Raw genomic sequence first — 27,407 nt, forward strand, 5'->3', positions numbered from 1 at the left:
CACCTGCTGATGACAAGTTCTACATTTTGTCATTTTGTCGCCCTCTAGTGGCCGTGGATGTTGTCTACAGCCAAAAAAAAGCTCGAATCGTTTGTGTGAGTGCGTGTGTGCGCGGGAGGGTAGAAGTTCATTGTGTAGTTCATTGTGTAAAATTATGAGTAATAATTCTTATTATGTATCATCATGATTTGCCAGTCTCTTATCACAGCGGTCAATGTCTGTCGACTTTCATTCACAACAGTCTTTCCGCGCTGACAAACACACGTAAACAGGGTTAGGTCTCATATCGCTCCATACTCCCTACATAGTGAACTTCGCGGGTCATGAAATTTAGCTTTTTCACCTAAATATTGCAAAATATGTCCAGCCGAATTTTTTACATATGTGGCCGAGTCTCACAGGGACCTCTGTTGGACGAATTATGCCCTGTTTGAGTGAAGAAGCCATACTTTTAGAAGCCCTGCGTGGTGCACTTTATAGGGAGCATGGAGCCATTTGAGATTCGACCACAGCATGTTTAAAAATAATCATAATTTTGAATTAATTTAATTGATGAGAGATTCTTTGAGTCTTCGCTTTATTCGGCTGTGAAGTGGTAAATTTCGGCGAAATAAAATATGAAACAGGCAAAAAACCATGACATTATGAAAACGGAAGTGTGTATGCGCCGTAAAATTCTTTCCGGGTGAGTGTTGGTGGTGCCGGACGCTTCACGCGGGAAAAGAGGAGGTAGATGAAACACTTAGTTTATTACAATGAAACGAACCTAAAAACGGAGAGATTGGAGTTCATTTTGATCAGAAGTGTTTTATATTCTCTTCCGCAGCTGGTTTAATAATCACGCCGCTTGTGTGAACCAGTTTTGCGTCCGTCTTAGTCCGCCGAACCCCCCCGAGCGCAGTCCAGCCCGGCGGCGTCCTCGCTGCTTCGCCACGCTGAGCCGGTTTTCTGAGGTTTCGGAGGTTCTAACAGACTAAAAGAACCGCTCTTCTACTCTGCCTTGTCGGAATGAAATAATATTAGCGATAAGAACAAGAGCCACAATAATACAGCGCTCTACATAAAGCTGTAGGTGTAGTATTTTGATAGCCTGACGTTAAATCACGGTGTCAGAAGAAGCTTCCAGAACCAAAACTTCAGGTTCACACTAATTATGGCTCTCCAGGAGTTCTGTTGAGAACCATTGGTTCTGTATAGAAGCATTTCGTGCTTAAATGTTCTCTATGGGGAAATGGGTCTTCAGTTTGTTGGCGAATGTGTTGTATACGGTTCTGTAGGTTATAGCACCCAAAAGGGTTCTAGGTTACTATTGTTATGATGTCAAACTTGTAAGCCAAGAAGAACTGTTTTCAGAAAGGTTCTATATAGAACACTCAGAAGAACCATTTCACCATGCGAAGATCCATTTAAAGCATGACGTCTCTGAATAGAACCAGTGCCTTTACTAAAGAACCCTTGAAGAACCATCTTTTTTTTAAGGTGTAGGGTGTTTTGACAGCCTTAATTTCCTCATCAGAAAACTTTTCAAAGATTGCAATATAATTAGGACATTAAATAAAAATATATATTTCCTTATCAGGGGGTAAGTAGAAATATTAAGCTGTCTGTACTGGAATAACGTTATAAACACAATAAAACATTTGAAACATTTGACCGTGTTGTATTAAAAATATGTGCTTGGGAGAGCAAATTTTAGGAAATAAACAGAGCCACACTTACAGTATACTATTCAAATGTATAAACATAATTAATTTTAGACTACGTTTGAAATGTTGCAGTGCACTAAATGCACTTAAAGGAGAGTTCCGCAAGTTTTTCTAGTATGTACGCTTGATTGAGGTATTGAGATGTGAGCAAAGTCATTCAGATTGGTTTGTTGTGAAGTAGTTCATTGTAGAGAAACTTACAGACTCTGATTTCCTTACAGTGGTGGTGATGGGAACCAGGGGTCCTGATATCTACAACACAAATTTAGCCATTTTATTTACTGTCCCAAAAAACGACAACAGTGAACACACATTTCTTCTGAGCCTGCATATGTGATGTTGATGGTCATAAAATAGTGATAAATCTAGAAACGAAAAGGTTTTTGTGGACGTCTTTGCCTAGTAACAGCCTTACATGTATCCTTACACCATTAAAGGGTTAAAAAAAAAAAAGTACATTGTAGTTCAAAAACAAATCTCAAAATGATCATAGAGCAAGGGGGCATATTTATAGGCATTTCATATAATAACTTTTTGTGAGTCATTAAACTTTTCAGACGTCTGGTTCCTATCACCACCAGTGTGAACAATTCTGACTCAGTAAATTTCTCTAGAACAAAGCATTTCACACCAAACCACCCTTAAAGGCTTTGTTAACGTCTTAAAAAATGACTGGGGGTGGGGGATTAAGATAAAATGACACAGTGCTAGTTGTGCTTTCTTATTATGTCTAATTAGACATGCATGTGTGCACTGATATGGGAGTTGTAAGCCTTTGCTGAAATCTGATTTTTTTCAAATATTCTCAAATTGGTACACAAGCTAACACTGAAAAATAAGCCTTTATAAACTGTAGAACCTGAGACTGCCTCCGCCTGGATTAGCATTAGAGAGAAATACCATTTATTTGCAGAATGTTACAAGTACAGTCACAGATCATGTGCGTTCCGAGTAATGTGATAGAATTTATTGCAATACTAGTAGAATATATATATTATTTCTGACTGACGATGGATGGATGGATAAGTAGATAGAGAGAACTTTATTGTAGTGTTTCAGTAGCAAGACATATAATTGTACATAAACTCATATATACTATGCAGAAATAAAAAAAATTAATAAATCTAGACATAAGTTAAAGTACAAAAGAAATAAAAGTATATTTACATATTTACATGGTTTGTGAGACAGATTTGTATTTATATGACAGCAGCCACTGAGTTGTATGAGGTAGTCTAAAAGCAGTGATTATAAATGTAACTAACTCGGAGTTGCGTCAATATTATAATATAAAGTGCATAGTGAAAAGTGTCATTACAGTAGCAGTTATGATATATTTTCACAGTGATGAGGTTCAGACAGCAGAGGATCAGTACCGTCTTTGCAGTGTATTTAATACTCAGCGCTGTAGTTACTAAACCAAGAGAGCTCCTTCCTGCTGGAAACAAGAAACCAGTGTCCGCTTTGCTTTCTCACTGTGGACGTTGGCATTTTAGTGAAGAATACTGAGGGTCAGAGCTCAGTATGCACCCCTGCTTTACAGCCTGCATGTGCTTAATGTTCTCTGTTTTCCTCAGGTAGCAGATATGGGAGACACACTGGAGTTCAATGAGATTTACCAAGAAGTCAAAGGGTGCTGGGTAAGTTACACAAACATACACACAGAAGTGGCTAAAGTAGCCTAAACCGATTCTCAAGAAAAGTATTATAACTTTGGTGAAATAGTGATTCAAGTAAAAATGTATTTACAGTACATAGTTTGAGGAGAAGTATAAAAGCTTCAGTCTTGCAGATTTGATAAGTTGGTGCACACAAAAGACAAAAAAAAATGCTGTCCAAAATTCAGTATAATGATCATTATGATGATTCAGCGTTTTGCACACTAAGCTTTGAGTTGTTCAGTGTTCTTTAACTATTGATAAAATCTGATATACTTAGAAAAGCATATTGTGGCAAGTTCATAATTTATGAGTAGTTTCTGTTCGCCTCGGTCTACACAATAAACATCATATGTACAGAAATTGATTATTAGTTGCAAGTGAGTTGTATGTTTTGTTTTTTTGCAGAACGATGGGCGCTTGAGGTTCAGCAAGCAGTCTGTGGTTTACAAAAGCAACAAGACTGGGAAAGTGGACAGCATTCCTGCCCCTGATCTCTCTGTCGCCCAGTGGCGCAGAGTCTGTCTCGGGCATGGAATCAAACTGGCCACGAGCAATGGACATATCTACAAATATGATGGCTTTAAAGACTCAGTGAGTATTTTGAAGTGGAGAGTTTTCTTAATGATATGGGAAATGTGACCTCTGACTGTTTGTAAAGTGAATATTTTAATGATAGAGATGAGCAGTGCCTCTTTTCAGTTACCGATACTGAAACCTTGGTTCAGTATCAGGTGAGCTAATGACCACTACAACTAACATAACTGAACACGTTGTCATCAGTTGGGTTCAGTCAGCAAACCCGAAAATTCTGTTTTGCACATCCTAATGACATTAGGAGAAGCTGCTCTAAGTCAGGCACAAGGCCTCGAGGATTCCTGAAGGGTCATTTTTCACCCTCTTTTAGAGCAATGAGAAAAACCAGTTCTGAGTCCTGCACTACAGGCTACTGCCACGTCTGATAGGACAGTTTCAGGATGGGCTTTAGATGAAGATGGGTGATCCCCCTGCCAGACTTGTCTGTCCAGACATCATGCGGTCTAAGTTAGCTACTGTTTAGCCACTGCAGTGACAGTTTCTTGGTGTAATGCCAGCTTATGTAACACCTGATTCTGTTTCAGACCTCATTTCATTGAGTATTATTAGCAAAATTTAGACAATGGAACAGTTTCTAGGATGGCAGGTGAACGAGCTCTACAGGGAGGACCACCACAATCACCACACCCTGTAATCTGTCACAGTAGTTATAGTTAACAAACTGTAACAAAATCTGCTTTATCTGATTACAGGTTTATTAAAAGGCAAAAAAGGATGCAAAATATATTTACAGCGGCATGCAAAATTTTGGGCACCCCTGGTAAAATTTCTGATTCTATAAAAAATTAAATGAGTAAAATATTAACTCGTCTCCAAAAGGCATATAGTTATATAATAGTAAAGTTAGAGTATTATGAGCAAGATTAGTGTATTGTATTGTAGTGTATTAGTGTAGTGTTTTTATTTTGTGCAATTTTATAGGCTAAAAAAGGAAAAAAAGCACCATACAGATATTTGAGATTTGAGCTCTCAGATAAGTTTTTTTTTGTTTTTTGTTTTTTTTTTTTTCCCCCCTGTCTTTTTAAGCAATGCCTCAGACCTAAATTAGCTGGTTAAGGATGTGGCTTGTTCAGTCATCATAAGGAAAACCCAGATGATGCCAATTTAAAAGCTTTATAAATACTCTTCGCTTCTTAAGCATCGTCCCAACACTTAGGACTCCTCAAAGCAGCTGCCTAGCACTCTGAAACTTCAAATAATTGGATGTACACAAAGCAGGAGAAGTCTAGAAGAGGATAGTAAAGCATTTTAAAGTGGTTGTTTCCTCAGTTAAAGGGACCAGTTGAAAGCAAGTTGAGGTCTGGAAGACTAAGAAAACTTTGAGAGATCCATTTGTAGGATTGCTAGAAAGGAAAATCAGAACATCCGTTTGACTGCAAAAGAGCTTCGGGAAGATCTAGGAGATTCCGGAATGGTGGAACACTGCAGCGACGGCTGCCTTGAGCAGAGTTGTGTTTGAGGGAAAAACAGGGTTGCACAATTTTATGAAAAGAACACCTCTCCAACTGTTAAACACAGGTTGGATCAGACATGCTTTAGACTTGTGTTGCAGCCAGTGGCATATGGAACATTTCTCTGGTACACGGAAGAATGGATTTTACCAAAATACCAGCAAATGCTGGAAGCAGACATTGCAACATCTGTGTTAAAAAAAAAGCAGAAAATATGGCTTCTACAACAGGATAATGATCCTAAACACAACTCAAAAACTACAGTTGATTACCTCAAGAGGCGCAAGGTAAAGGTTTTGCTATGTCTGCATAGACCTCAAAAGAGCAGTGTGTGCAAGCCAGCGCATAAACCTCAGAGCTAAATGGGTTTTGCAAGGAAGAACAGGTGAAAATCCCCAAAACGAGAATTAAAAGATTGATAGCTGGCTACAAAAAAACACTTAGAAGCTGGGATATGTGACAAAGGAGGTTTAACTAAGCACTGTGCAGGGAGAACGTTTTGCTTTTGGCCCTTTTCTGTCATTTTGAAACTGAAAGATGGAAATAAACAGGTAAATCTGCTTGAAATATTAAAGAAATGCATCATCTTTATGCCTTTTGGAAGCAGGTCACCTTTAACCCACTTAGCTATTCACAGTAACAGAAAGCTTGGCCTGGGTGACCAAACTTTTGCATGCCACTGTAAGGCAAGTGGCCAATTTCCAGAATGCAGAATCTGCTTTTTTTTTTTGTATTCAAAATGTGATATGTTGTAGACAGGGGCACTAGGCAGTAAACAGTGTCTACCCCATTCTGATAAAGTGAAAATGGAAACATTAACATGTTACTAAGGATTATTTTCTCCATATTTGCCATCAGAATTTTTTTTTTCCATGCACAAATGTAAATGTCGATTTTTAATTCAGTGTTATGTTTAGATCTTACTACCTTGGTCTCTGGACTCTCGTATGTGCGCACGTTACACCCACATGTTTATATGTGTGTGTAATTCAAGATGCTACAGGAAAGGTATGCTCGTCTCTCAGGGTTTAATCAGTGGCTCCTGCTTATGGGTCTGTGTGTGAGCACGATGTCATACTGGGAGCATGCACAGTCATTACAAGAAAATCTGCAATCTCTGTCTGTATGTACAGCAGGGTGCAAAGAGAGACCACGAGTAAAAATGCTTCTATTTTGCGTTATTTTCTAATTCATTACTTTTTTTCATTATGATTTGTACTCTCAGCATAACAGTTTGAATGAACTGTAGAATGTGATATTTTTAACATGAATTTCAGAAATTCATAGTGCTTTATACAGTATGTCCCCCTTTCGCTTTAATGACCGCATGCACTCAAGGTGGCATTGACTTTACAAGTTTGTGCAAAAGCCTCTGATGAGCAGATTGAATAGTTGTTTGAACATGAGCTTCAATAGAAGAGAGAAGACAAAAAAAAAGAATTCTAAGTTGAACAGCCCTTAACATGGTCAGTGTCAAAAGTTTGCTTAAATTTGAATGGTAATGTAGAAGTCTTTTTTTTTGTGATCAAACATTTTTATTTTCAAAATAAAGCTCCAGTGTAATCAAATACATTATTCCCCACCTGCATTGCACCCATTAATTTACCATTGATTAAGGAAAAAAAAAAAACATTGATGTAAATCAATTAATACAAAACAAACCAGTACAATATAACAAATATAACACCAGCTGCAGTAATACAATAACGCTGCTAGAAATAAGAAATAAACTAGAAATAAGGTTTCACAATAAATTTCCACTTTCCAAAGTGTTCAAAATAGTGCACAACTAAACGAAGCCCTGTTCAAGTATCCTTTTTTTTTTTTTTGCTAAGTGAAAATAAGTTAACACTCGTCTACAGAGAACATTTTAAAGCACAATTGCTGTATTTTGCTGAATTTAACATTTTTCCTGTCTCAACAAATGAGTACAAATTATACAGTAACAATTGCATAAAAATGGCAGATTTAAGTTTGTCTTTGTTGGGGGTGTGTTTTATTTTCAATTAGAAAATCAGGAAAATGTAATTTGAGTAATTTTAGCATTGTAGTTTTGGATTAGTGAAAATTGTGCATATTTGATGATGGAATGTGTGTACTGATGAAAGCTCATCTAATCTGTGTTTGTGTGAGGAAAGTGTGAGATGGTGCAGAGGAAGGAGGCAGGTGCTGGTTGTTGTCATTTTAAAGTGTTTGTGAGGGACCCAGCGCAACTGTGCCAAACTCGAGTGCACAGATGTGTGTGTGTGTCTCACTCACTCACTCACTCTCTCTCTCTCGCGCACACACACACACACTCTCTCACACACACACGGCTCTGTTAGTGTGACATGTGGAAGCGATTGAGCGGCGCTGGATAAATAAACAGGCTGATTGGGCGCACTCAGTATGAGCCGTTGGCCGGATTACACACACCTCCGCCATCCCCGAGGGCCGCGGGGCTCGGTGCCGTCAGCCACCGCCTTATTAATGAACCAGAGAGGGAAAGAGGCAATGAGCTGGGGAAGTGAAGAATTAATTCTGTTTACTTCTTCTTTCTGCACACTCCCTTTGTCTTCTCTCTCTTTCTTTTCCCCTTTCTTTTCTCCTACAGGACTTTGAGAAAATCTCTGCCTTTTTTAAGGCGAACTACAAGGTCGAGCTGGCAGAAAAGGACATGAGTGTGAAAGGCTGGAACTGGGGAACGGCTAAGTTCTCAGGTAAATAAACACATATGAATAAATATAGAGAACATATGTAGTGAAGGTGGACATGGAGCAGCTGAAAGAAGAAGAAGAAATATAGAGAACAAAATTATTCTGCACATTTTCATATCAGACAAATAAGTTGGGGACTGTGACGATAAAGATATACCTCAACATGAAATTCAGTTGGCCATTTGTAACTTTCCGACTAGGTTCACATCCCTTAGTTAATGTTGCTGTGGTGGTCAGACCTTTAGCTCAGGCTACCTGGTAACATCGCAGCTCAGTTCTTCAGCACATAGAAAAAGTTTGGGTGCACACAGAGGACTTCATCCGAAAACATTTTATTATTGAAAAATAAAGTGGCTTTAAAAGATGTTCAATGCTGATATACATGTTTGAGAATTAGTGGTGTTTGTGCATTAATGGTACATTAACGCAATGAATTATTAATGACACTGATCCCCCCCCCCCCCCCCCCCAATTTTCACCCTGATTTAGTCATATCCAATTCCACTCACTAGTTAAGACTCCCTCAATCACAATATACTACCATTTTTAATGCAGGCTTCCTCTAAGACCTGTGAAGCACTGCTGCATCTCATCAAACTGCCACTCATGCAACATCATTGGACAGTCGAACGTTATGTCAGCTAACAGACGCCTGCACTGACTAGCATCCTACCCATCTAGAAAGCGCGGCCAGGTGTGCTCTCTTGGACTCCTGGCCACAGATGACTATAGCATAACCCGGAGATAACATGATGAACGTACCAACGCTTAGACAGTTGCGTCACTGTAACAAAAGCATTCTGAGAACTATATTTACATGAATCAAATCATGGAAATTTTATAGCCACTGAATGTTAAAGCTGGATTTTTTTTGTGACTGATAATGGTTGAATGGCTAAAGCGACCTATTTAGTTGACCTCTAAAGCGAACAGTAAAGCTGTTCATTGCTAAGCTAGGTCCTGAGGAGGTATCATCTTATGGCAGAGGTCTTTTATGCACATTTTAACTTGGTGTGTAGTCCTTTCTACACAGCTGACAGTTAAGAAATTCTGGCTCTGCTAGCTTATCGGTTTAACCTTGTTCTGTAATGTTATGCATTGTTAATGATGTTCATCTAGGAAAAGTTTAGCATACATTAGACTGTTAATGGAGTAATAATTAAGTTGTGCGTTTGGTCTTCCGCATAGTTTAATCTGAAACTTTTTCAACTTCAGGAATCAAATAAATGTTTTTTTTTCTTCTGCTATTGATGCCTTGTGTGTTTAATTAGGACCGTTGTTGTCGTTTGACATTAACGACAGTCCTGCATTCGAGATCCCGCTGGCCAGCGTGTCCCAGTGCGCCACAGGAAAGAATGAAGTCACAGTGGAATTCCATCAGAATGATGATGCAGAGGTGTCGCTCATGGAAATGCGCTTCTACGTCCCTCCCACTACCGGGGACGAAGGCACAGACCCTGTAGAGGTATGCAAGATAAAACTGTATCACATTGCTAAAAACAGTAGCAGCTATCTTAAAGCCTGAAAATTCCATTTGAGAACATTTTCACACAAAATCAGGAAACGCATGCAACTCCATTTGAGATTATTTAGCAACTCTGTGCACTTTGAGGAAAGTGTGATTTAGGCATGCGGCTTGTACAGTGCTAATTGGTGGAGTATAAGCTTACATTACATGTTAGCTACCAACACCTTTCCACTGTTTCAAAGTCTAATCATTCTGACTGATTTGTATGAAAAAGTTTCTGTTCGTTTCTCCAGAGTCTCACAGATAGCTTGGATTTAAATCTCATAGCCCAGATATGCACGTCCGTGTTATCTGATGGGTGCTATTCTAAATAACAATACACTAAATGGCTGTTTATTAGAAGGTTTTATTGTGTTGTGAGCTCCATTGAAACAGGTTTGCTGGACACCAAGCCACTAAGCTTATTCTTTATACATGTCTGCGTTTTTATTTTTTGTGTTGTTAGGTTTGTCTGTGTGTAAATTGTTCATTGTGTTTGGGCTGATAGCATCTACCCTCAGGGACTACAGTCTACAGGGACTAAAATTAGCCAGCTGGCTAACAGTGGAACATTTTACTGTATGCTGATTAATGTGCATTGTCCCTGATAAACAATAAACAAAATTACCAAGGGAGTTCTAGGTTCAGCCAATTATAGAAGGCCATTTACGCCACAATTATTAATGTCAGACTGTAAAAACTACACAGACTGATTGAAATCAGACCTGGTCAGTAATCACTTAAATTACAGTACCTCCTTAGGTAAAACTAATCCAGGCTTTCTCTCTCCCTGTGAGAACATGGACACATGGCAGACACAAATTCCCTCTCTGTCCTGTTGCAGGTGTTTTCCCAGAATGTCCTCTCGCGGGCAGACGTTATCCAGGCTACCGGTGATGCTGTGTGTATCTTCAAAGAGCTGCAGTGCCTTACGCCCAGAGGAAGGTAAAGCCATGCAGCGCAAACACCTGATGCTTGATATCCAGCCCTTTGTTACCTAACTCTTCCTTCTTTCAACAAGGTCCTTCTGTCTGTCTGTCTGTCTGTCTGTCTGTCTGTCTTATGATTGATTGTTTGTTTATTTATTTATTTGTTGTTGTTATTGTTTGTTTGTTTGTTTTAAATTAAACTTAAAGTACATTTACTACATTCACACTGCTGGGAAAGTGGCCCAAACCTGGTATATGGCCCCAATCCGATTTTGTTGTTTGGTAGTTCACGTCATTTTAATGTGGCTCATGTCTTACATTAGTGACCTGATTTGACTTCTGACTTGATCCACCCTGCAAACACAGCTGTCCTCTCTTATTTTTTTTATATGAGAGTCCTTTCATATGACATTGAATTTTTATGTGTGCAAACTGCTGCTTTAAACTTGAAAGACAGACAGCAGACATCAAACCACCCATGCTATGAAAAGTTGACAGAAAACAGTAAAAAATTGAGAAGTTATATGCTTGTTGTAATAGCAAAAGCTGACCAATCAGAAATAAAATAATTATAAAAACTAAGCTGATTCTTTCATTCAGCTTCCTTGATGTTAGTTTGTTTGTTCTCTTCTTGTCGTGCTTATTTGTTTACACTGCCTGCACTCATCTTGCTCATCTTTCAAAGCAAAAGATGCAAAATGCAGTACATTCTTGTGTCTGTTGAAAGGGGTCACTTAATCTTTATTTCTTTTATTTTTTTATTTCACTGAGACAAAACAAACATTGTTGCATAAAATACAGTGCATATAATGTATAGGGTGTTCATTTGAAGCACTAGATCTTAGTTTAAAGAAAGTTATTTGTTAGATAAGCATGTCAGGTGGAACATTATTATTTCGTGCATGCTGGCCAGTTCATAAGCATGATAGGTTCATAACCAAACAAAAATTTAAATTAGAATTGTGTGTGTGGAAATATATGACTGGTAAATGTTCATCTTAATGAACTACTGTCTTTTCTCAGGTACGATATTCGTATCTACCCCACCTTTCTGCACCTGCATGGTAAGACGTTTGACTACAAGATCCCCTATACTACTGTCCTGCGCCTCTTTCTGCTGCCACACAAGGACCAGAGGCAGATGTTCTTTGTGGTGAGTTAAATTAAGTGCATTAAAGTTTTTTTTTCTTCTTAATGATTTAAAACAATGCGCTATTATATTTAAAGTGGCTCTTACAGCATAATAAAATTGTCTGCAGTAAGACTTTATGAACCAGATTGTATTTGTTTGTGGTGCTGCTGCCACCTGCTGGCCTTAAGTAGAATACGTTTGTCATAAATTCAAGCTCAGTGCAGCAGAACTTTGACTTCAAGTGAAATAACACACCCACTGCAAAGGAAACTGATGGATTTCTCTTTTAGTTGCTCCTTAGTATGCAGTAGTCAAAAGTAAACAAGATTAAAATGGCGATTAACTAAAGTTACCGCAAATACCTTAGAAAAATGGTTGCATGTGGGATTACGATCAAGTGTTTAACAGGAAGAATTCACAAGAACAGGAAGAGAAGATGGAAGGAAGTTTTTAACCACATGCTTCGCATCTGCCCAAAGAAAAAATGTCATTAGCATGAATACGAAGTAAACGTCCTGAAAACTGCAGTAAATATACCATGCATAAGAACCCAGTATGCATAAGTCATTACTAGCACGATTTAAAACCATCATAAATACTATGATTAGCTTTGGCTCGGTGTACCTCAGTAACTGTTGAAAGCTGATGTCATCCACCACCCTCTCCATCCACCTCGTCCTCACCCATCACTGTAGCCATTTACACCTGCCATTTCTATGCATCTCAAATGGATCTGGTCACTGAAGGAAGGGAACCACTCACATTAACATTGTCAGCCTCTTGCTGAGTTTGTTGTCAGGCAAAAATGAACCGAAAAATTGAAAAATTATACAGTTATCATGAGGGCCAGGGTGGTGGTGATTCTAATCATGTGTGGAGAAGCTTTTCATCTCTTCTGTCGACAAATGCGGCTGATAACACTTTCAGATCAAGATGTGAAGAAGTGCGCAAGGTGTTCTGTTGCACTGTGATGGTGGCATTTTTTGACCATTTTGTTGCTCTTATGAGTTCATTCATTCTTATTACAACCCCAATTCCAATGAAGTAAAACACAAATAAAAACAGAATACAATGATTTGCAAATTAAAACAATTGAATACACTACAAAGACAAGAAATGTAATGTTCAAACGGATAAACTTAAAAATATTCACTCATTTTGAATTTGATGCCTGCAACACGTTCCAAGAAGTTGGGACAGGGGCAACAAAAGACTAGGGAAAGTTGAGGTATGCTCAAAAAACACCTGTTTGAAACATTCCACAGGTGAACAGGTTAATTGCAAACAGGTGAGTGTCATGATTGGGTATAAAGCGAGCATTCCTGAAAGGCTCAGTCGTTCGCAAGCAAGGATGTGAACAACTGTGTGACTGTAGTCCAACAGTTTAAGAAAAACGTTTCTCAATGTGCAGTTGCAAGGAATTTAGGAATTTCATCATCTACAGTCCATAAAATTATCAAAAGATTGAGAGAATCTGGAGAAATCTCTGCAAGTAAGCAGCAAGGCAGAAAACCAACATTGAATGCCTGTGACCTTCGATCCCTCAGGCGTCACTGCATTAAAAACTGACATCATTCTTTAACGGATATTACCACAGGGACTCAGGAACACTTCAGAAAACCACTGTCAGTGAACACAGTTCGTCGCTCCATCTACAAGTGCAAGTTAAAACTCTGCCATGCAAAGCGAAAGCCATATATCAACAACACCCAGAAACGCCGCCGGCTTCTCTGGGCCCGAGCTCATCTGAGATGGACTGATGCAAAGTGGAAAAGTGTCCTGTGGTCTAACGAGTCCCCATTTCAAATTGTTTTTGGAAGTCATGGACGTTGTGTCCTCCGGGACAAAGAGGAAAAGGACTGTCTGGATTGTTATCAGCGCAAAGTTCAAAAGCCAGCATCTCTGATGGTGTGGGGGTGTGTTACTGCCCATGGCATGGGTAACTTGTACATCTCTGAAGGTACCATTAATGCTGAAAGGTACATACAGGTTTTGGAGCAACATCTGCTGCCATCCAAGCAACGTCTTTTTCAGGGACATCCTGCTTATTTTAGCAAGACAATGCCAAGCCACATTCTGCATGTGTTACAACAGTGTGGCTTCATAGTAAGAGTATGGGTACTAGACTGGCCTGCCTGCAGTCCAAACCTGTCTCCCATTGAAAATGTGTGGCGCATTATGAAGCGCAAAATACGACAGCGGAGACCCCGGACTGTTGAGCAAATGAAGTTGAACATCGAGCAAGAATGGGAAAGAATTCCACCTACAAAGCTTCAACAATTGGTGTCCTCAGTTCCCAAACGCTTACTGAGTGTTGTTAAAAGGAAAGGTGATGTAACACAGTGGTAAACATGCCCCTGTCCCAACTTCTTTGGAACGTGTTACAGGCATCAAATTCAAAATGAGTGAATATTTGCAAAAAACAATAGTTTATGCATTTGAACATTTAAATCTTGTCTTTGTAGTGTATTCAATTGAATATAGGTTGAAAAGGATTTGTAAATCATCATATTCTGTTTTTATTTGTTTTACACAACGTCCCAACTTCATTTGAATTGGGGTTGTACATGTGCACACACTTTTTGTCACTCTTTCACACTTTTCCCCCCTCTCTTTTAGATCAGTTTGGACCCTCCCATTAAGCAGGGTCAGACTCGCTATCATTTCCTCATTCTGCTCTTCTCCAAAGATGAAGATATCAGCCTCACCCTCAACATGAGCGAGTGAGTAGTGTTTGCTCTCTCACTCTGTGGGTGGAGAAAGGCCCTTGGTCACAGTTGTTGAAATGAATTTGTCAGCACTCTTACAGCATACAACATTTGTTTCTCCTTAACCCCTCTTTATCTCTCTCTCTCGCTCTCTTTCTCTTGCTCTCTCTCCCCTCCTCCCTCTCTCTCCCCTTCTCTCCCTCTGTCTGTAGGGAAGAGGTGGAGCGGCGCTTTGAGGGGAAGCTAAATAAGAACATGTCTGGCTCTCTCTATGAGATGGTCAGTAGGGTCATGAAGTCTCTGGTCAACAGAAAGATCACAGTGCCTGGAAACTTCCAGGGGTAAGAACGCACATGCACAAAGAGTAATGTACATCTGAAGTTTGCAGATGAGGCCAATAAAAGATTGTCTTCCGAGAAAGCAGCTACTCACATCAGATCCCTCAAAACACTGCTAATGCACTCGCATGTTGAACCGCTGCAGTGTGTAATATTGGGTTTGTGGTAACTGGGCAGGGAAATGATATTGGCTTTCCTCAGAACTTTGAATGTTGTCTCTGTCTGTTTTTATGCATAAATACTTAATTATCTAATTAGCCACTTAAGCCTTCACACATATTGAAAGTCTGTCACCTTTCCTAACACTCCTAATTAAATGTGAAAGGCCTATAGAGGTCAAAACCCTGTTTTCCTTGCTTATATGAAATAAGAGTTTAATGCAGTGTGCAAACACTTTTCAAAAAAAGCATTTCAAAACATATTAAATCCCCAGTCCATAGAGTTCATATGTGGAAACTGAGTAAAAACTGCTTGTTACACTTTTACACTTTTTTACACTGTTTATTTATTATGTATGGAAGTTAAATAAAAATTACTTTTGGTTTTTATAATGTTGAAAATTTTTATCATGGTGCAAACCCACAATTAATGATGGATTCTGAAATTTGTGCATTGTTGCATCCTTGTAAATGTGTGTAAATAAAACAGTTTGTGTATGCATTTATGAGAGTAAGGATTTGAGAAGTGGCTATACAGTGACATTTAGAGTTAAATAAAAGCGTTAAGTAAAAAGGTAGAAGCCATAGCAATAAACTCAAGCCTTTAAAGCCATAACAGTAAACCCAAGCATTAAAGACTAACAAGTATGTTACAATAAATGCTTTCTTGCTCTCTTTGCAGTCATTCAGGAGCTCAGTGCATCACATGCTCATACAAGGCTAGCTCAGGACTGCTGTATCCTCTGGAGAGAGGCTTTATCTATGTGCACAAGCCCCCTGTGCACCTGCGTTTTGAGGAGATCTCCTGTGTGAACTTTGCTCGAGGCACCACCACCACCCGCTCCTTCGACTTTGAGATTGAGACCAAGCAGGGAAGCCAGTACACCTTCAGTAGCATTGAGAGGTGAACTATACCCACAATAACATGCTGTACAATAAGCAATTGATTCATGTGTTGTGTTCTCAAATACTTGTATAATAATAACTATTAGGTAGTGTTGCACAATATGAATATGGACAAAACAATAAAGTTAAATTTAAATATATTTAAAGGGCCCCTATCATGGAAAAAAATTCCATCAGGTTTTTGAAATAATGGAGTATGAAGTAACATGTAAAAATTGTTAGTTTCCAAAATGTTTTTTTGTCTTTGTCATGACAACAATCTTTTGCATAAATTCACCTATTCAGCCTACAGTAGTTTATCCCTGCCCATTTATATTGAGGTTCTAAGTTTCAGTTTGCTATGCTTTTTTTTGTCAGAACAGAGCTTATGTACAGGTTAAAGGTTGGAAAATGTTCATGAACAATTATGACATTTTTGGTGTACATGAAAACACGTTACAAGCAGACCAGGTTATAAGAAAAACTAAAATGCAAGAGAAATATAGGATATGGACCCTCTTTAAAACACTTGCCTGAATCAGTCATATGACAGTTTTAACATGGTCAGAGTTTGGAGCTATAATTACCAAAATGGTTTACTTTTATAGGGTTACATGAATGCATTTCTTAAAAGAAACACAGAAAGCTGCAGCTGTTTATATATTGTGTATAATTGACATATGTGCATATTGCACCGAAAGGCCAGAATCATTTTATTAATTGACGAAAGATTGTGCAGTTGATGTATGGCTAAAGTACTGTTACATAATAGATTTATACATCTGAAACCACAATTTCCATGAAGCCTCAAGTGCATTTTTTTAAAGAAAAAGCTAGCTCTATTTGAAAGCCTGTAGCGTGTCATTAAAATCAAATTAAAGAAATGTATTTTCTTTCATTGTGTTTCTCTTGTAGGGAAGAATATGGCAAGCTTTTTGACTTTGTTAATGCCAAGAAGCTGAGCATCAAGAACAGAGGATTAAGAGAGGTAATTGCTATTGCATGACTTGGAGTAAACAAAACTTCACTGTTTGCACAAATCAAGACAAGAGGCCCCAGCAGCGGCAGTCCCACACACTTCCTGTAGCACATGTACAGATGCACTGTGAATATATGAACAGGATTCTTTAGGGACAATAAAAACTGAAAATTGGAAAGTCATTGGGAGCTTTAGGTTTTGTTTTTTTTTTGGGTCCCTTATAAACAGGATCTGTCACAAATTTTAATTTGTGTGTGTGTTTGTTACCAGGACATGAAGGGAACAGATGGCTACAGTGATTCCGACGAAGATGAGCATGATGCTTATCTCGAGAGGATGAAGGAGGAGGGCAAAATCAGAGAGGAGGGAGATGAATCAGAGGGCGATAGCGGTGAGTGACAGTGTTGTTGGCCACTCACCACCGGCTCAGTATTTAGTTAAGAATTCTCAATGGATTGGGCAAAATGAATGGAGATACAGTGTCAATTTTCAGTTTTCCTTTGGGTCCTTTGTACATGAACTTTGTTTCTTTACACAGACGAGTCTTTCAATCCTGTAGAGGAGGAGGACGATGTTGCCGAGGAGTGAGTTCCATTTGTTTTATTTTTCCTGCTATTGTCTTGACAGAGTTTGCTTAGAGAAATTATCATCTGTGTGTTTATGCATTTGTATGTGCAGGTATGACAGTAACGCCTCAGCAAGTGACAGTGAAGCTGAAGAAGGTGACAGTGAGGATGAAGGAAAGAAGAAAAAAGTGGAAAAGAAGCCCAAGAAAGCACCGAAGGAGAAGAAAGAGAGAAAACCACGTAAAGAGGTAAGATTGGATTGGGGTAGGAGCAGAAGTGATTGTTCGGCCAGTGGCCCCCTTGCCACTCGCCACTTATGGCCACCAGTTACCATCATGCAAACTGAAAGCCTAAATCACACAACACTGACAACTGTGTTGAGTTCTTCAGGAATCTTAAATAGACTTGCTTGTATGTTTTTTTTGATGCAGTGTGATATACTGTGTCTACAAAAATGGGCAAAAGTATGCGTGGCATAGGTAAAGTCAGTAGTAGTTGGCATCTTAAAGCCTGAATTTTCTCCATACTTTTACAAACTTTGTATAGATTTGAGTTTTGAAGTTTGGTAAAGGAGTCTAATAATAAAAAAAATATGATATGTAAAAATTGTCATTGTTTACAAACTTGACAGTCAGCTGCCACTTTGTTTGTCTGATTTATTTCATTGATTTATGTGGACTGTAACTTAACTGCTATGAGAACTTAGTGGCTGTCTTCAAATTACATTGTACTTATCAGTTATTGGGGTCCAAACGATGGTTGCTTCAGGGCCTATTACGATTATTATGAATTAAGGGTACAAATAACTGATATTTGGAGCTCATTTCATTAATTTCCTATTCATTTACGATAATATCATGTTGGTTGTGTGCAATTACACAATAATGCAACTCTTACCCACAACTTAAATTTACATTTAAATATTTAATGTAACAGATAAATGAACATAAAGAACAGATAAATCATTTATGTAGTTCTTAGTGATGTTAATAGTGATCTTGAAGAAAATTGGAACGCAAAATATTTTGTGAATATATTCAAATATTTTTATAGGAAATGGATACATAGGATGAGTCACTGACGGTATTGAAAGGGCACACAAAAGAACAGCTTGCCTTTTCTGCTCCCACACAAAAACCTCTCACCAAACCTTTTCTGGCTAAAGTGAGTAAAATTATATGAGCAGAGTCGGATTATGAGGAGCCTGGTCTCTTCCTGTTTCCCTCTTTATATCAAAAACATGACTGCGAATCGCGAGTGAGTCCTCAATGAATGGGGTGAATGGAATGGCTAAAAACAAAAAGTTAAAATAGTTTGTAATAACATGCCCAAGGCTTTCCTTTAACTTTGGAAAGAAGAAGGATATATTACAATATAAAGCAAAGAAAACTTGGCTGCAAATTTCCTTTTTTCTATAGCTGTTTTGGGCAGCAGGGTGCCTGCTCCTTGGCTTTTCACGCTCACTGATGTCATGAAAGTAAATGAGGCACCATTTTAAAATCCTGTAACTCGAGTTCAAAAGCTCTCAATGTTTTCAGAAAATGAATGTATTATTTTATACTAAAAATAGTTAAGCATTTATAAACGTATGATTTTGCTCAAATGTTCCATGATAACGCTTTCATTTTGGGCTCATTTCATTTTGGAGCGCACTCTAGCATTTGATAAAGCAGAGATGTTACTGAGTGATAATTCTTTTCTCTACACTTTCTCTGATACTACCAAATGCACTGTTCATTCTGTTGCTCCACTGAAACATATGGTTTGTCACTGTGTGTCTAGAATAGATCTAAAATAACCGCAGTATAATTCGCAGGGCCAGCTGTATTAGGGACCTGTTTGGTTAATGAATGGTGACGTGTAAGCTAGTGATTTTTTTTGTTGTGTGTTTGTGAAAGTAATTTTGCTGCCTTTGGATTGAGGAAAAATCTGTTCCCATTTAACCTGCTCTGTTTGTCTCAAGAGGTGTGTGCTCGTAAAGATTCCCTTTATAATCAACATTGATGAGGCGCAGGCCCAGATTATATCAAAGCAAAAAAACAAAATCCTTTTCCCGTTTATTTGTTGGGCACACAGTCCTGGTTCTGTCTGCATGAATAAATAAAATGGTAATTAATACAGGCCATGTGTGCTGTATAATTATTTCCCTGTGTGTTGGTGAAATCAGGTTGTGTTCCTGTTCTGTTCTGATTAAATCAGCAGCAGTTGAGAATAGAATTCTCTCTCTATCTCTCTCTATCTCTATCTCTCTATCTGTGTGTGTCTGTCTGTCTACAACCCCAATTCCAGTGAAGTTGAGACATTTTATTTTACACAAACAGAATATGATGATTTGCCAATCCTTTTCAATCTGTATTCAATTGAATACACTACAAAGACAAGATATTTAAATGTTCTATCGGATAAACTTTGTTTTTTGCAAATATTCACTCATTTTGAATTTGATGCCTGCAACATGTTCCAAAGAAGTTGGGACAGGGGCATGTTTACCACTGTGTTACATCACCTTTCCTTTCAACAGGCAGGCCAGTCTAGTACCCACACTCTTTTACTACAAAGCCATGCTGTTGTAACATGTGCAGAATGTGGCTTGGCATTGTCTTGCTGAAATAAGCAGGGATGTCCCTGAAAAAAACGTTGCTTGGATGGCAGCATATGGTGCTCCAAAACCTGTATGTACCTTTCGGCATCAATGGTGCCTTCAAAGATGTGCAAATTACCCATGCCATGGGCACTAACACACCCCCACACCATCAGAGATGCTGGCTTTTGAACTCTGCGCTGATAACAATCCGGACAGTCCTTTTCCTCTTTGGCCCGGAGGACACGACGTCCATGATTTCTAAAAACAATATGAAATGTGGACTCATCAGACCACAGGACACTTTTCCACTTTGCATCAGTCCATTTCAGATGAGCTCGCTTATCTGCCGCTTATATGCCGCTTACTTGCAGAGATTTCTCCAGATTCTTTGAATCTTTTGATGATATTATGGACTGTAGATGATGAAATCCCTAAATGCCTTGCAATTGCACGTTGAGAAACATTGTTCTTAAATTGTTGGACTATTTGCTCACGCAGTTGTTCCCAAAGTGGTGAAGCTCGCCCCATCCTTGCTTGTGAATGACAGCCTTTCAGGGATGCTCCCTTTATACCCAATCATGACACTCACCTGTTTCCTTATTAACCTGTTCACCTGTGGAATGTTCCAGACAGGTGTTTTTTTTGAGCATTCCTCAACTTTTCCCAGTCTTTTGTTGCCCTTGTCCCAACTTCTTTGGAAAGTGTTGCCGGCATCAAATTCAAAATGAGTGAATATTTGCAAAAAATAATAAAGTTTATCCATTTGAACATTAAATATCTTGTCTTTGTGGTGTATTCAATTGAATATAGATTGAAAAGGATTTGCTAATCATCGTGTTCTGTTTTTATTTATGTTTTACACAATGTCCAACTTCATTGGAATTGGGGTTGTATCTAAATACACAATTTTTATTAGATGAGATATATTATGAGGTTGCTGTTGTTGCTGTTATTCTCCTAAATGTTTGTATATGAAGAAAACTCAAATCAGTGCAGGATTACTGGTCAAATAGGACAAAGTTTCACTGGGCAGTGTAATAAAAATACTGAAAATAATCCTAATAATAAACTGTAATAATAAAAAAATTGAAGTAATTTTAAAACATCCCATTTCTCACAAACAGAAAAAGGTGAAGGATGCAGGAGCCCCTAAGAGACCCATGAGTGCCTATATGCTGTGGCTGAACTCGAGCAGAGAGCGCATCAAGGCTGAGAATCCTGGAATCTCCATCACTGAAATCTCCAAGAAAGCAGGAGAGATGTGGAAACGGCTCGATAAAAGCCGCAAAGAGGTTTGTCACGGCCCACAAACACTGCCCATGTACTTGTAAATAGCTAGGAAATTTTGTCTAATGGATAATATTTGACATGATTAGCATGGTAATGAGCATGCATATGTTGTACCGCTACTTTGGTGTGTGCTAGCTTAGACTTTGAAGTGAATGAGCTTTTATCATGGAAAAGGATGTATGTATGTAGGATGTATGCAGTGTGTTTACAGTAGTGTATATATACATTATTAAAGTTTTAAAACATAATGTGCACTCATCAGTTTTGTGATGTCACAAATATATGTACAACGCGTCTCACAAATGCAAGTATTTTATCTTTTCATGGGACAGCACTATAGAAATGAAACTTGGATATAGCTTATATTAGTCAGTGTACAGCTTGTATAGCAGTACAGATTTATAGTCTTCTGAAAAGAACTCAACACACAGCCATTAATGTATATAGCTGGCAACACAAGTGAGTCCACCTCACGGTGATCATCTCCAAATTGTGCTCAAAGTGTCAATATTTTGTGTGACCACCATTATTATCTAGCACTGCTTTAACCCTGTTGGGCATGAAATTCACCAGAACTGCACAGGTTGCTACTGGAATCCTCCTCCATGATGAACATCATGGAGCTGGTGGATGTTAGACACCTTGCGCTCCTCCTCATTCTGCTTGAGGATGCCCCACAGGTGCTCACTTAGGTTTAGGTTTCGAGATATACTTGGCCTGTCCATCATCTTTACCTTCAGCAAGGCAGCTGTCATCTTGGAGGTGTGTTTGGGGTTGTGTAATAGTGTTAGAAAACTGCCAGGTGGGGCAGTTTCCGAAGGGAGGGGCTCATGGGCTGCTTCAGAATGTCACAGTACATGTTAGAACTATTGTGTGTCTCAAAGAACTGCAGCTCCCCAGTGCTGGCAGCACTCATGCAGTCCCAGACCATGATGCTGCCACCACCATGCTTGACTGTAGGCAAGAGACAGTTGTCTTGGTACTCCTCACCAGGGCGCCACTGCACATGCTGGACACCATCTGAACCAAACAAGTTTATCTTGGTCTCGTCAAACCATAGGACATGGTTCCAGTAATAAGTATTCTTATACTGTTTGTCTTCAGCAAACTGTTTGAGGGCTTTCTTGTGCGCCAGCTTCAGAAGAGGTTTCCTTCTGGGACGATGGCCATGCAGGTCGAGTTGATGCGTTGTGCGGCGTATGGTCTGATATGACGCTGAACACATGGATTCATCTTCTTTGGCCGACCCTGGCAGGGCATGTTCAGAGTGGTGCCTGTCCAGAAAAACCATACGTCTTTGGCCACCGTGATGTAACTTAGTTTGAGGGTATTGGCAGTCTTCTTATAGCCTAGGCCGTCTTTGTGGAGAGTAACAATTCTATTTCTCACATCCTCAGAGAGATCTTTGCCATGAGGTGCCATGTTGAATATCCAGAGGCCAGTATGAGTGAATTGTATCCCAAACACCAAATTTAACAGCCCTGCTCCCCATTCACACCTGGAACCTTGTAACTCTAATGAGTCACATGATACCAGGGAGGGACAACAACACAATTGGGACACGTTCACTGTGAGGTGTACTCACTTGTGTTGCCAGCTATTTAGACATTAATGGCTGTGTTGTTATTTTCAGAGAACAGTAAATCTATACTGCTATACAAGCTGTACACTGACTACTTAAAGTTCTTAGTTTCATTTCAATAGTGTTGTCCCCTGATGTAAAAAAAAAAAAAAAAAAATTATTGCAGTGTGTGTGTGTGTGTGTGTGTGTGTATATATATATATATATATATATATATATATATATATATATATATATATATATATATATATATATATATATATATATATATGAGAGAGAGAGTGAGAGTTATAGCCCTGCCCGTTTATCTTGAAGGTGTAAAGAATGCTTCAGCCTGGACTGATTAAGAGATGGTAAGAATGAGAGAGACTAAAGGGCACCTACTCAGAACAGAGAATGTCTACATACATCAGTCTTAAAGGGACAGTAACAGAAACAGCCCGTTTAGTTCAAAAGGATAGAGTTTGGTAACTTTTTGACATATAGACAGGCATTGTAAGTGAACCTCAAGAGGAAATAATGAAATACAAAAACAGTGTAAGGTATAGGCCCTTTAAAGAAACCTTTTCAATCAAGTTGTTAATGCCTTTACAGTAATCCTTACATGATTTCAAATTATTTCTTTCTCTGTGTTAATTATACAATTATTGATGTAACAATATTAAAATTTGTAGATCGCCGTTTTTCACTTTTCCACCCTCACTGATTACCAGAACACACACCCAGAGCTGCTTTGCACCTCCTCCTAATCAAACCCACAGACAGACCACAACAACCCAGTCCCTGCCCTGTCCATTACCAACTTCCTGCTATTTACTCCCTCTATTACCCAACCATCTTCAGTAAAACCACACTGACATTGGTTGTAAGTGACTATTAGTACAGGGACAAATCAGTGCATGTCCTTTCTCTCTCACACATTTCACTCATTCTTGTCTCCCCCTTTTCCCTAGGAGTGGGAAAAAAAGGCAGAGGAAGCTAAGAAACAGTATGACAAAGCAATGAAAGAATATAAGGAATCTGGAGGAGGAGCCGCATCTTCTGCTGTCAAGTGAGTTAATTGCTCACACACACACACACACACACACACACACACACACACACACTGTGAGCGTATGCTTGCATGCATGTTTTTTTGAATGCAATAATCTGCGCCTTTGATGCAAATAACCAGAAAATAAAAGTAGTAGTAATATTCCAGTAAAAACAAAGGAAACAATAAAAAAAAAAACCTAGTCAAACACTAAAGAAATGTTTTTAAATTTTTTGTTTTAAAAAAAAAAGACTGACAGAAGGAGCCTGACAGATGTTTATAGGTAAATGATCTTTGGTGCATAAAAACAAAATGCTGCCTCTCCGTTCTTTAAGGTTCGTAAGTGGAATATGGAGGAGGCTAGATGATCTTACAGCTTGATTTGGAACATAATCTGAAACATAATTTGGAACATAATCAGGCACTCAGACATGTTTAAAGGTGCTAAAACCATTAAATGGCTTAAAAACTAGTAGTAAAATTTTGTAGTCAATTCTAAAGGAAACAGGCAGCCATTGGAGCAAATCTAAAAAACTCCTCTAATATGATCCTGTTTTCTAGTCCACGTTAATATTCTTGCTGCTGCATGAAAAAACAAAACCGTGGACCAATTTCTTAGCATCTAGCAGACAGAGGTAGTCAAACTCGTGCTATATTCCTTAAATGATAGAAAGCAATTTTGGTAAATATTTGTATTGTGGTTTAAATCAGAGTCTATAGTTACATCAAGATTCCTAACTTCAGTTTTTAGATTTCCTTGTCTTTCATTTATAATTATTCTATTTTTCTGCTTTGTGACAGAGAAAAGAAAAAGAAAGGAGGCAAAGTGGAGGCAAAGAAAAGGAAAAGTGGAGGAGACAAGGAGCCCGAGAAAGGAAACGACAGCTTTAAGAGCAAAGAGTTCATCTCCAGTGAGGAGAGCTCATCCGATTCTGACCGAGGCAAAAGCAAAAAGCGCAAGGTAACGGCTCATGAGGGCGTGTATGTGAGGTGTCATGGTTATACTGTATCTCTGTGCTGATTTGAAAATGACTATTTTAAAATAGCAGTGCTGTGGTATTTTTTGTCCCACAACTAGTAAACTTCAAAATATGATGGTGGTGTGCTATAAGTGATGAGCACTAAGCTAGTTCTTTCATCACAACCAGCTTGGTCCTAGACAGCACCAGATGCTAGTGGGCTAAGAGAGTCACATTAATCAAGATGTGAATTCCAATGTGGTAAGCATGGCATTCTCCCCAGCAACCTGTGGATGCCTGCATTTTTTTGTACATACATTTTTTTTTTTAAAAGATGCGTTAAAAATGTTTTTGTGCTGCTTAAGAGGGAGACTATATGGACAGGGAACAACTCAGATAGCAGCAGCTAGCTAACCACTATCATTGCAGAGGCACCTAATGCCAAACAGCACCTAATGACAACCTAGATCAGCGGACACCAGGATGGGCTAGCTCAGGGTGGGGACTGCTATGGTCATCGGACTGATCTAACTGATGCCCCATTGGTGTGTTGTGCTATTAGCCTTCTAGTTAAGCTAGTGCTTGCTCCACATCCAGCACCACTTTACTGTCCTATTAAGCATTAGGTACTGGCGCTAGCTTAGCTGGGAGGTTATATGTGGTTGGTTAGTGTAGTGGTTAACACCTCTGCCTTCTACGCTGTAGACTGGGGTTCAATCCCCACCTGGGCAAACACCCTACACTATGCCAATAAGAGTCCTTGGGCAAGACTCCTAACACTGCCTTGGCCTATCTATGTAAAATGATCAAATTGTAAGTTGCTCTGGATAAAAGTGTCAGCCAGATGCCATAAATGTAAAATGGTTAACACAGCAACACACCACAGCAACTTTGAGCTGAGCCTATAATATACATGTTTTAGCTCAATTTTAACTATGATCTGCCCCTTCTGACCATTTTTTTTTTACAGTTTGAAGCAATTTTCCATGTCAGGAGCTCACGTCTGAGCTCTGAACTCCACCAGAGGGCCCAGTAATTTTTTTTCTAAACAGACTATAGCCTCTGTAATGAAAATAAAAAAAGATTCTCTACACATCAACAGCTTTATGATGTGTGGACCCAGACGTCAAGTTGCATTCTTTAAAATTTCACCCGCCAGTTGTAGTGAAATGTTCTCCAGCTCTCACTGTGATATGATTCTTACCCCAACATTCATCCTTAGTTTGCGTTTATGCTGTGCTTCTTGTGTGTCTGTGAAACCATGAACAAGTCCCATCACATTGATAACTGGGGAGATCTGCCATTTTGAGTTTTTTTCATAGTTGCGTAGTTACATCATTACATGTGATATGGTCTCTCTGACTTATGATCTAGTGAGCGTGCCAAAAATTCAAGGAATTCTGTGAAAGGCTTATTATGTTTGTGATATTAGGATTTGAAAAGTGTACACCCAGCTTTAGAGGTCAAAGCTTCTGTCTGTGATATAGTATTTAAGAGAAAACCATAGGTGATACTTTCTTACTTATTTTCTTGCTTATTGTGTTTTCTGTTTCTGTCAGTCTGATGATGATGAAGAGGAGGAAGAGGTTGTCTCTACACCACCAACCTCAGAGGAGGAATCAGGATCTGACTGAAGTCATTCATCTGCAATGGCACATTTTTACAACTTCTCAGGCATCGCAGTCACAAAACACACATGCACTCACATGTGCATGCAAAAGTGTTTTCTTGGACCAGGAGTTTCTCACCACATGATGTGCATTTTAAGCACAAGTTTACATTCTGTCTCTTTTCCACTTATGGACCAAGATTAAAGGAGAGGTGGGTAGCTGAGGCCCTTCTTTTTTTTTTCTCTTTTTTTTTTTTCCCCCCCTTTTTAATAATTGCAATTGCGTGTACCACAGCCAACTAGAGCCCTTTGTCATTATTTTCTGTATTATTGGTAGATTTGAGAAAAATTCAGGGAACTCTAGCTCTTTCAGTAGTATTTTCTCTACCTTTTATAATTGTCTTGTACTTCAGTACACTTGTACTCCATAAGATGTTTGATTTGAATAGATGCATTTTTTGCTTTCAGCTGTCATCCTGTCTCAAGATTAATAAATGTTTTGTAATAAAGTGTGAAGTCTGCTCGATCTCTGTTATGAGCTGTGTACCTTTTGCATATGTGAGTGCAGTCATTTTAAAACTGCTTCGCATTGGAACTTATGACCCAAAAATAATAGGTTTGAGACCGGTCTCAAGGTAGAGATTTAGCCTAATTTATAATTTTGGTTAAAAAAAAACTGCATGTCTTTATGACAGTCTCCACTGCCAGTGGAACTTAATCCAGTGTGGTGTATGTTTGAGGAAAAACTTTCACAATTTAGCCTCAACAGGCCAACTGTCAGTCCAGTATTCTCTAATGGCTTTGTCATTGTACAGCTTTTCAACAAGACGATATTCTATTAGAGATCATCAGGGTGCAGCAACATAATGAGCACAGGTCCCAGCCGTCCGTCTGTCTGTTGTTTTAATCAGACTGACTTGAGTTCAGTAGCTCTAGCAGTATAGTTTTACAGTAATGGATGTCTGTTGCAGTTGATTCTCTACAATTTGCCAGCCACAAGCAGATAAGAGGTCTTGTGTTCTCATTTGCAATGAAATGTG

At 38.8% G+C, this 27,407-nt stretch overlaps 1 protein-coding gene across 1 annotated transcript; it reads left to right on the plus strand.

Moving 5' to 3' along the window:
- The first annotated feature begins 690 nt into the window (after window positions 1-690).
- On the plus strand, window positions 691-26,883 carry ssrp1a (structure specific recognition protein 1a). The gene is made up of 18 exons (XM_017692083.2): window positions 691-729; window positions 3,284-3,346; window positions 3,773-3,958; window positions 8,006-8,111; window positions 9,380-9,573; window positions 10,460-10,560; window positions 11,568-11,697; window positions 14,296-14,399; window positions 14,597-14,725; window positions 15,563-15,784; window positions 16,681-16,753; window positions 17,015-17,135; window positions 17,283-17,328; window positions 17,423-17,558; window positions 21,019-21,186; window positions 23,720-23,817; window positions 24,601-24,760; window positions 26,318-26,883. The coding sequence occupies exons 2-18, from the start codon at window positions 3,293-3,295 to the stop codon at window positions 26,390-26,392; spliced, it is 2,103 nt and encodes a 700-aa protein (XP_017547572.1). The 5' UTR covers window positions 691-729; window positions 3,284-3,292; the 3' UTR covers window positions 26,393-26,883.
- The last annotated feature ends 524 nt before the right edge of the window (window positions 26,884-27,407 follow it).

The sequence above is a fragment of the Pygocentrus nattereri genome, chromosome 8 (genome assembly GCF_015220715.1).
Source record: "Pygocentrus nattereri isolate fPygNat1 chromosome 8, fPygNat1.pri, whole genome shotgun sequence".
NCBI classification, from domain to species: Eukaryota; Metazoa; Chordata; class Actinopteri; order Characiformes; family Serrasalmidae; genus Pygocentrus; species Pygocentrus nattereri.

Bases quoted from the DNA above. Each gene is read 5' to 3' on its own strand.
- ssrp1a (XM_017692083.2), top strand. From the start codon at position 3,293: ATGGGAGACACACTGGAGTTCAATGAGATTTACCAAGAAGTCAAAGGG. The intron at 3,347-3,772 runs GTAAGTTACACA...GTTTTTTTGCAG, and splicing joins AAGAAGTCAAAGGGTGCTGG to AACGATGGGCGCTTGAGGTT. The intron at 9,574-10,459 runs GTATGCAAGATA...GTCCTGTTGCAG, and splicing joins AAGGCACAGACCCTGTAGAG to GTGTTTTCCCAGAATGTCCT.